Source organism: Centropristis striata, chromosome 6 (assembly GCF_030273125.1).
Source record: "Centropristis striata isolate RG_2023a ecotype Rhode Island chromosome 6, C.striata_1.0, whole genome shotgun sequence".
Lineage (NCBI taxonomy): Eukaryota > Metazoa > Chordata > Actinopteri > Perciformes > Serranidae > Centropristis > Centropristis striata.
This window is the reverse complement of record NC_081522.1, coordinates 39,362,348-39,373,208: the sequence shown is the minus strand read 5'-3', so window position 1 is coordinate 39,373,208 and position 10,861 is coordinate 39,362,348. Positions and strand designations below refer to the sequence as shown.

The window sequence follows — 10,861 nt, the reverse complement described above, 5'->3', positions numbered from 1 at the left end:
AATGACTTAAAAAAAGACACAAAATGACTAAAAAAAGACTCAAAATGACCCAAAAAAGACACAAAATGACTAAAAAAGACACAAAAAGAAAAAAAAAGACTCAAAATGACCCAAAAAAGACACAAAATGACTAAAAAAGACACAAAAAGACACAAAAACATTTCATGCTCATGTATAACAGTATAAATAGGAATACAAAAGGTTTATAAGCAAATAAAAAATAATCAGCAGACCAACATTAATTGCAAGAAGTAATTTTGTGCATTTTTACACAGCACTTTTAAGATTTCATGCTCAAATGCATGTAGTTGTACTGAGGGCCACTTCAAGTGAGGGTGAGGGCCGTATGCGGCCCCCCGGGCCTCCAGTTGCCCATCCCTGGTTTAACTGAACAAACCCAGACGGCTGCTGGTCCTCCTGAAGTTTCCTCCAGTGAAAACCAGCTGGGATCCTTCCAGCAGCTGTTGGAGGCTTTTGAGAGGTGAGATCAGAGTTCATATGATGTTAATAGGACCAAAAACATGCACTTAGATTTATTGCACAATATTGAACAGATTGAACAGTATATAGGAGGCGCTGTTGCATTAATAGGAATTTTAAGACGGCTGTTTAACCCTCTGGGACCACTAGGTAGGGCTGGGCGATATGGACCAAAAGCCATATCCAGATATACTTAGTCTGAATATTGATATACGGTATATATCCACTACACAAAATACAAAAAATGCATCAAAATCTGTTTTGTGCTTAATCTTTGACATATCTAAGGCTGTGATAAAAACAAATGCACCAGCCAAAAAATATTTATTATATGGAAAGTAACTAAATTTTTGTGTTTTTTTTTCTCCCTTAAAAAACATCAGTGACATTGTGCAATCAAACTGGCATTTAAAGGTTTAAAACCCTCAAAATCTTTGAATTTGTTTTCTTTAAGAGGTTTATGCAGAAAAAAGTAGAAAAAAATATTAATCTGTAAAGTTTTTATCGGCATTTTCATCCTTAAGGTTCTGAAAGGGTTAAATTAAAGTGAGCCTAGAGGGTTAAATCTGCTGGTTATTTGCTTCTTTCTTCACCATTTATTGCCTCTTCTTAGTTTATTATTCTAATTTGTCGTTTTGGACTAAGATTTGCTTGTTTAATGCTGAATTACTTACTTCCAAAAAAATGTATGAGCAAATCTCTGCATAACACAATATTTAAAATGGTGCTTTTGCATTATTCTTTACAGAAAACTCAGTTCAACAAATCTGTCAAATAACAAATTATTTGCCATAATTGTATGAGTGTTAGTCGACTTCTTTAGTGGACAGCCTGAGTGTTAAAAAATGTGATTGTGATTGATTTCCAGTCGTTAATGTGAGGAAACGTGCTTTACATTGTGTATATAGTTTGTGTAGTTACTGAGAAAATGTTCTGTACTTTTATCTGAATTTGTTTCAAGGTTTCCATGAGCTTTAAAGAATATTTTTATTGAAACTAAAGAATCTAATAAATGTATTATATTTGCACAGTGTGTCCCAAATTCTACTTCATGGCTGGTTAGTGCTTAATAAATATGTGAATATTTGAATCAGTCAGTATCACAATATTAGTAAGATTGTCTGAACTCAGTCAACACTAGGGTTGTCACGATACTAAGATTTTCAACTCGATACCGATACTCAGGAAAATATTCGATACTCAAAACCATTTTCGATACCACAAAGATAAAAACAAAGACTCCAAAATTTAACAGAAATATTTTTATCAACAAGAAAAATGCAACATGTAAAAATGAACAGAACCACAGGTTAAATATTTATAATAAAAAACAGTTGTGCAAAAAGAAACTGCAACAACAAGCTTCAGATACTCGATACTTTTGAAAATGTGTATCGTATCCGGATACAACGTTTTAGTATCGATACTTTTTTGAGTATCGATACTTTTGACAACCTTAGTCAACACATTAGGACTGTTTCCCCTACAGTCCAATACCCAGAATGAGAGTCTCACTCGCCGAAACGTCCCTAATTTGAATATGAGTTGTCCGGAGCCGGCTTTTTTCTGGACTTTCTTCGTCCCTGTAGAAGAGCAGGGTCTTTTTTTCTCCCCTGAAAACAGCCTGGTTGCTGATCGGATAGAACGCTAAGCGCCATTTGTAAAAGCCGGCGAAGCAGTGTTGCCAACTTAGCAACTTTGTTGCTATATTTAGCAACTTTTTGACTGGAGACAAATCCAGCGACTTTTTTCTGGTGTTATTGGAGACTCGTTCTTACTCTTCTTAACGAGCTGCGGGGGCCAGAGGCTCAAATCTGATTATAACCTTCCACCTGAATTCCTGTCATGTGTTCCAGTTAGTTACTTTGTGTGCTTTTGGACATATTTCCTCCCGTCCATCTTGCTGTATACCTATGTTCATTTAGTTTTCCCATTTTTCTTTAATCTGAAGAGTTTCTTTGGAATTCATATTTAAAATTATTTTGTAAAAATGGCCAATAAGTTTCTTATTTTCATTACCAATTTGTAATTTTATCAAGAATTCTTCAATTGGGGTGGGCTCTAGGATTTTAATCCATTCTTTATGCTTTGTTGCAGAGTCCCTTAGTTGTAAATACCTGAACAAGTCTGTTTGTTATTGTCGGGTTTAAACAACAAATGCGACACAAAAAACCAGTCAGTTCAGACGGTGTAGTAATGGAACAAGGCTTTATTAAACCACTTTTACATACACATGTTCTCTGCAGTCCCAGGCTACAACAAAACCAACAAAAACCATATTCATAAATGCTAAACCATGCCCTCTCTATAGAAACATATTCCAACAAATGTTCCCACTACAATCAAACAAAACGATTAAAGTAAAACACCGTGGCCTTCGTGTGTTTGTGTGTGTGCATTTGAAGGACGTGAGAAAAAAACAAAACAATTTGTGTGCAAAGTTCTGGACTAGAACTAAAACTAGAAGGTGACTCGAAACAAGATCAGTAACAAAGATGTGAATTCAAAATCATATAATGTTTGAAACGGCAACTTCTACAAGATTAATAAATTAAAACATGGGAATGACGTTAACGGAAGGTTATTTGATGACAAAAACATCAGTTTCAGAGATCCAGGAAGAAGAATGTGAGGTCATGGTTTTTAATTAAAAAGATGCAGTGATTGTAACTATAAACATCTTTCTATATTCATATTCTTCCATCTCATTTTATAGATCCACCTGCAGCAGGACATGTTCTCCAGCGTGGCTCATTTCACTGCAATCAATCATTCATTCAACTATTAAGATAAATGTGAACTCACTGGGAGGTTGGCAGGCAGATAGAGCTTTCATTCTCAAATATTCTACTCAAGATAACCTATAAAAACTGTCACAAGAAGAAAATCCACTTCATGATTGACTGAAGTCAGATTGACCCTGGTACCAGCTGGAATATGATGTGGACATTTGCACCATACTGAAATAATCTAGTTACAATATTGTTCCAACATGTTGGAGAAAGAGAGAGAGAGATAGAGTGGGCGGAGCCACGAGAGATGTAACTGTGACAACAAACCACCTCACGATGTCATAATGTTCAGTCTATAATACAGTATGTGACGTCACGTATGGAGGAATCGGTACAAACAACAAAACATGCAAAGTCTGCAAAAAATTTGGCTTCAAATACTCAGAAATACAGACGTGTTTGTTCCGATAACACTATAAAACTCAATGCAGCATTTAGTTGTACAACTGTACCAGACGTGGATGTAGGACTGCACAATTAATCACATTTTAATCATGATCACGATTAAATTAACCTGATCGTTGGCGATATTTCCATTTTAACCCATTTAGGCCTAAAACGCCTGGAAAAAATGCCTGTAAAACCTCTGTGCGATTTTAAAATAAGCCCCTAAAACCTGAAGTTTTTTTGGAAATTCAACAGAAGTGTCAACTCTTCCTACTAAATAATAGATTTTTCAGCCTCTGTAGCAGATAGAAAAGAAATTCATAAAGTATTTGAGAGCTTATAGCTATATGTGGCTTTCATGAGAAGTTGAGTTTATTTGTCCAAACCTTCAATAAAGTTTTTTAATAATATCATAGGGTATTCTGATGCATTTCATTGGCCAAGAGACTGAAAATAGGTGGAAAAAAACTACAAATACTACAAAACAATGAATACGTTTTCCCGGCTTTAATGGTAGAATAACGCAACAGCGCCCCCTGTTTTAATGGTAGAAATGCGGTAATGCTTTCCCGCCTTAAATGGGTTAAAATGGAAAAAAGCCGGCGAAGCAGTGTTGCCAACTTAGGTACTTTGTTGCTATATTTAGCGACTTTTCAGACCCCCTTGGCGACTATTTTTCCCAAAAAAAGTGACTGGCGACAAATCCAGCGACCTTCTGATGTTATTGGAGACTCGTTCTGACTCTTCTTAGCGAGCCGCGGGGGCTCCTGCAGCAGTCTCTCTCAGCTGCAGAGCCGGAGGGGATGTTAACCTCTTAGCGTCCAGTCTGCAAATTGCTAACAGGCTAACAGTTAGCTCTGTAGCAGTACAGTGTGTATGTGCTAACAGGCTAACAGTTAGCTCTGTAGCAGTACATTGTGTATGTGCTAACAGGCTAACAGTTAGCTCTGTGGCAGTACATTGTGTATGTGCTAACAGGCTAACAGTTAGCTCTGTAGCAGTACAGTGTGTATGTGCTAACAGTTAGCTCTGTAGCAGTACAGTGTGTATGTGCTAACAGTTAGCTCTGTAGCAGTACAGTGTGTATGTGCTAACAGGCTAACAGTTAGCTCTGTAGCAGTACAGTGTGTATGTGCTAACAGGCTAACAGTTAGCTCTGTAGCAGTACAGTGTGTATGTGCTAACAGGCTAACAGTTAGCTCTGTAGCAGTACAGTGTGTATGTGCTGCTGCTGCAGGAGGTGTTCACTTAGCGATCTCTGTTTGTTTACAACAAGCACCGGATACTAAAAACTGTTCTTATTGTTTGTTTAAAAGTAGTGCAATAAAAATACAGATGTTTTCCCTAACATGATGAATAATCAGGATTAATAATCGTGATTACAATTTTGATCAAAATAATCGTGATGATCATTTTGGCCATAATGGTGCAGCCCTACGTGGATGTGTCAACTCGGGTCAAATTGTATAAATATGCAACAGGCAGCAGCAGCAATAGTGCATTTTAGGTTGTATATAAATCAATAATATGCATTCCTAATTCCCATGTAGTCGTGCTGAATGGGATGGCGATATTTAATGGCCCTTTTTGTCTGTTTTTTAAAATATTTTTATGATTCTTGGAGGAGTTTCCAGACTGTAAACATGCGCTGGTAACCGTTAAAAGCAGCGATACTTTCTGTATCTCTGCTCCAAATCGAACATGCACAGGCAGCTCAGCATCACACTAAACACTCTCCACTGCTGATACATAACGATGCATTATTTGGATATTTACTGAAATGATGATAAAGTGTTGGTTGCACCAGAGACCCTGTGGACAGACAGACAGACTGCTGGCTCATATGACAGACATGCTCAGTCCTCCAGAGGGAGCAGTGGAGGCGTTCTGCACCAGTAAACACGCCTCAGAGCTCCTCACGGGGTTAATACCAGTAGAAACGTGCAGGTGGAAGTGGGTCAGAAATAGAAAGGAAACATGTCCAGAAACACTGAAGGACAACCAGTTACAAGTTCTTATAAAAAGTGCATTAACAGAACTTTTCCAGGCTTTTATCGATGATTCGTCGACTCGTCGTTTAACTCGTTGTTGCTCGTTGTCAAAACTTCCTATTATCAACTGCATCTCACTGCTGGATGAATAAAGAGACAGGACCCTGTTTATTCCTAGTGATGCTTTAAAAAGTTTAACTTCTGTGTTTATAAAGGTTGTGGCTCTTCTGCATCTTTGGGGGCCACAGAACGGCTCATTATGATGATCAAAACCAGGGATGGGCAACTTAAATGCTGCAGGGGGCCACAATGTTTCATCGACACTACCACAGGGCCACATATAGGGCCGTCACTTAACCAGATATGATGAAACTGTAATTTTAAATATGTTTACAGTGCAATAACTTAACATATTTCATGCTCAAATGCATCTATAACAGTATAAATAGGAATACAAAAGGTTTGAAGCAAATAAAAAATAACCACTTAGTGTGAATTCTTCTTTATCAGTGCAAGAACTGCTAATTGCAAGAAGTCATTTTGTGCATTTTTAAACTGCACTTTTAAGATTTCATGCTCAAATGCATGTAGTATGCATGTATTGAGGGCCATTTCAAGTGAGGGTGAGGGCCGTATGTGGCCCCCGGGCCTCCAGTTGCCCATCCCTGGTCTAGATAATGACTGTAAAGCAATTTAAACGATCCAATACTGTTGTGTACTCATTATTTGTGTTTTATCCAACACAATTTTTCATAAACCAATGCAGACTTAATGTCACCAGCTCAACAAAAGACCATGTCAGTTTGGGGCCACGATTGGTTCAGACAAGTTTAATAAATAATAATATAATAATAAGTTGCCCATCCCTGATCTAAACCGTGTCATTTATATATATTTATCTTGGCTCCTGTTCAGCGTTGTGGACATATTTTCCTTTTTATTCTCAGTTTGTGTCGTCTGTCAGCACCTATAAAGACTTTGTTAAAAAGATGGAACCTCACCACTACAGGTAGAAAAGACAGACTGGTTAAAACCCAGCAGCAGTGGCTTTCTGCTGGACTTTAGAGCTAAAGGACTCTGCTGGGGGGGGGTCGGGGTCTGGGTCGGGGTCTGGGTCTGGGGGAGCAGCGGGCATCAACACGGTCTGAAAGCTCCTTTAACTCCCGAAACAACCAGGAGTTGTTGAAGGAGCTTCCACACACACACACACCTAGAGCAGGCAGCAGGCCCGGAACATGGTCATCCCGGTCGGGGACGTGATGTGCAGCGAGACGCTCTCATTGGCCGAGACGAAGAGCACGGTGCCGCGCCGCAGCGAGACGTCGGAGAGCGCGGCGGCGGAGGTTGCCGTGGCGTCGCCCTCGATCACCAGGAGGATGCTGGCGCTGTCCACCGGAGACACCGTGTACTGCTTCACCGAGGCCGGGACCTGCAGGGCGGTGAGCAACACCTCCAGGTCACAACCAGTCGGACAAATTTACTTTATATACAGGCATGGAAACAATTATTAGACCACTTTTTATCCTCAATTTCTTGTTCATTTTAATGCCTGTGTGTTTCCATGACTGTAGATGTAAAAATCACTTTAAAAAAAGACACAAAATGACACAAAATCATCGAAATGGAAACAAATTGACCAATAATAAATGTAAAAATGATCAAAAAAGACACAAAATGACCAAAAATAGATGTAAAAGCCATCAAAAAAGATGCAATATCACCAAAAGTAAATGTAAAAATGATCAAAAAAAGACACAAAATGACCAAAAATACAGTCATGGAAAAAATGATTAGACCACCCTTGTTTTCATCAGTTTCTTGTTCATTTTAATGCCTGGTACAACTAAAGGTACATTTGTTTGGACAAATATGATGATAACAACAAAAATAGTTGATAAGAGTTTAATTTAAGAGCTGATATCTAGACATTTAACATGGTTTTATTCATAATGATTTTGGTTATTATCAAGAATGTTTCCATGACTGTTGATGTAAAAATGACTAAAAAAAAGACACAAAATGACCAAAAATAGATGTAAAAATGTCTAAAAAGACACAAAATGACCGAAAAAGGACACAAAATTATCGAAGTTGAAAGAAATTGACCAAAAATAGATGTAAAAATGTCTAAAAAGACACAAAATGACCAAAATAGATGTAAAAATGATCCAAATACACAAAATGACCAAAATACATATAAAAATGATCCAAAGAGACACAAAATGACCAAAATAGATGTAAAAATTATTTTAAAAAAGACACAAAATGACCAAAATAGATGTAAAAATGATTAAAAAAATACACAAAATGACCAAAAATAGATGTAAAATGATCAAAAAAAGACACAAATTGACCAAAAATAGATGTAAAAATGATCCAAAAAGACACAAAGTGACCAAAAATAAATGTAAAAATGATCCAAAAAGACACAAAGTGACCAAAAATAAATGTAAAAAAGATCCAAAAAGACACAAAATGACCAAAAATAGATGTAAAAATTATCAAAAAAGACACAAAATGACCAAAAATAAATGTAAAAATTAAAAAAACGACACAAAATTATCGAAATAGAAACAAATTGACCAAAATAGATGTAAAAATTATCCAAAATAGATGTAAAAATTATCCAAAAAGACACAAATGGACCAAAAGTAGATGGGCCTGCCTGCACAAAATAAAATGTATGTATACAAATAAAATCATAAAATCAACACTCAAAGCCAAAGAGAAGAGGTGGTTTCATGAAGAGATTTAAAATGAGACATTGAGGAGGCCTTATTAATTTCTAATGAGACCTAAAGTCTAATAATAATAATAATAATAATGATTGAGTGAGCTGACCTGTATCCTCATGACTGTGAAATCGGGCACCGGGGGGTCGTAGAGGGACACGCAGGGGTCCGAGGCGTCCTGGACGCAGGGGAAGATCTTGGCGGCGGCGGGGGCGGGGCTGTAGTTCAGCATCTCACACAGCGTGTTCACGTCGATGTATTTGGGGGTCAGACCGGCTCGCACCGTGTTGTCGGAGCACGCCATGCACTCGATGCAGTCTGGGGACCAACACACGCTACGGTTACATACAGTCAGGGGAAAATAAATAGAGAGATAGATAGGGAAATACGGTTGTCACAGCAGTCCGGTATTCAAGTACAATAGAATAAAATACTGAGGTAGCATAAATAAAAACAACAATAGAAAAAAAACACAGAATAGAACAAGGACACTTAAGAAGTTAAAAGAAGACCAGTTGGTAGGTAGAAGATGATAATTATACTGATGATATGATGGCAACAATGCTATAGTGACTAGACAATATATAATAATAATAATAATAATAGTACAGTATATAATATATAATATAATATGTAATAATAAATAGTAACAATATGATAAAATAAAAATAAAATCATTATAAATTATTATAAATAAAATAAAATATAATAAATAAAAAATATGATATATAATATATAATAATAATAATAATAATAATAATAGGTCAGATGTAGGCGGAAAAAATCAGTACAATAAACGTAGAATATAATGTATAATATTTTTTTATAGCTTGCTTTTTAGGAGCACATTTTATGCACTAAGAAGAAAAAGTGTGAGTATTTAACCCTGCACAAAAAATAATAATGCAACAAAATCAGTGTTGCTGCTAATCATTGACAAGTTCCAGGCTGCAATAATCCAACATTATTTATTTTACTTTGCATGTAGTATATTGAAAATAATTAATAATTTATTTATAAAAAAACATGGTGTTATGACAAAAAACTGGCATAAAAAGGGTTGAAATATTTACAAATCAATTAGTGTTTGATATCAATTATTAGGTCAGATAGATATATAGTTTGATTTTAAATACATGTATAGGTATTTAAAATGTAATATAAATTGTTTATAGTATATATATATATATAATTGTTTATAATATTTGTATATGACTATATTGATTATTCATATATATATATATATATATATATATATGTATATGTATATGTATATAGAGACCTGTTAAGGGGTAGGACTCGATACGTTTTTTACTTCTTTCTACTCCCTTTCGAGCTTGCAGAAAGTGTCCGTTTTCTAAATTTTTTTTTTGCTTTTTTGTTTCGTTTTTTACTTATTCATCTATTAATATTTAAACTTGTTTTTGTTGTTGTTTTTTTACTTGCTTGCATGTTCGAAATAAAGACAATCAATCAATAAAGAGAGCATTTTATGCACTAAGCAGTAAAGTGTGCATAAAATTTGAACCGGCCCTGAGGGTTCAGTCTCGGGGAAGTTATTTGGTATAAATGATGCTCATATTTAGTTTCCAGCAGGGAGTTAGTGGTCACTGAACCTGGACAACATGGGAAGTTCCAAGACTAAAACTGGCTATTTGAATATTGTTTTGTAACCTGGCTGAAACTGATACCAGGCGCTGCTAACGAGGCTCGGTGCAAAAATCAAAATTGAAAGGGGGAAAAAAACACTTTAACTAATATTGATTACTTGGTTAGCAACAATTTTTGCGTATCTGTTGAGTGCTGAGAGAACAGAACTGGAGTCTGCACCAAGGTTATAATAGTTTTGGATTTTTCATTAGTTTTAGTTTTAATTTTGTTGTGAATTTTTGTTTTCAAATTCAGTTAGTTTTAGTTAGTTTTTAGAGTCAGTTTTCTAGTTTTAGTTTAGTTTTTATTTTTTGAAAATGCTTAGTTTTAGTTTAGTTTTTATTAGTTTTAGTTTTTTTGTAATGGGCTATGTGTTGGGTGCCAGATTCAAAGTGGTCATAATAAATTTTGCCTTTATTTCCTTTGTTTTATCATCTCAGCCCCAATTAGGTTATTAACTGTTTTGTATTTTGGTTCTAGTGTAAACATCCCAGTCTCAGTAAACATATTTACCATGTGTTGCATGTTCAAATAGAAACACTGAATTATGAATGAAAAAAGTTGACAAAAACGAAAACTAAGGACATTTCCACTATAATTTTAGTTAGTTTTGTAACCACACAATACAGTTTCAGTAAGTTATCGTTTTTTTTAAAAACTCTCTTTTTATTTTTATTTCAGTTAACGAAAATGTTTTTTCAATTCTAGTTTTCGTTATTTCGTTAGTTTTCGTTAACTATAATAACCTTGGTCTGTAGGGAGTTTTTCTGCATTTTTCACTCTGCATGAGGGATTATACAGAGTTAGTTAAAAAACTTTTTGCATAAAA

General features: G+C 35.6%; 1 protein-coding gene across 1 annotated transcript in view; it reads right to left on the bottom strand.

Moving 5' to 3' along the window:
- Positions 1 to 2,671: 2,671 nt before the first annotated feature.
- Positions 2,672 to 10,861, bottom strand: part of mpi (mannose phosphate isomerase) — a 15,350-nt gene continuing 7,160 nt past the window's right edge. Inside the window, exons 7-8 of the mRNA XM_059335049.1 lie at positions 8,492 to 8,700; positions 2,672 to 7,079 (exon numbers count right to left, since the gene is read on the bottom strand). Coding sequence (XP_059191032.1) covers positions 6,861 to 7,079; positions 8,492 to 8,700 — 428 coding nt within the window. The 3' untranslated portion in view covers positions 2,672 to 6,860. The remainder of the gene's footprint in view (positions 7,080 to 8,491; positions 8,701 to 10,861) is intronic.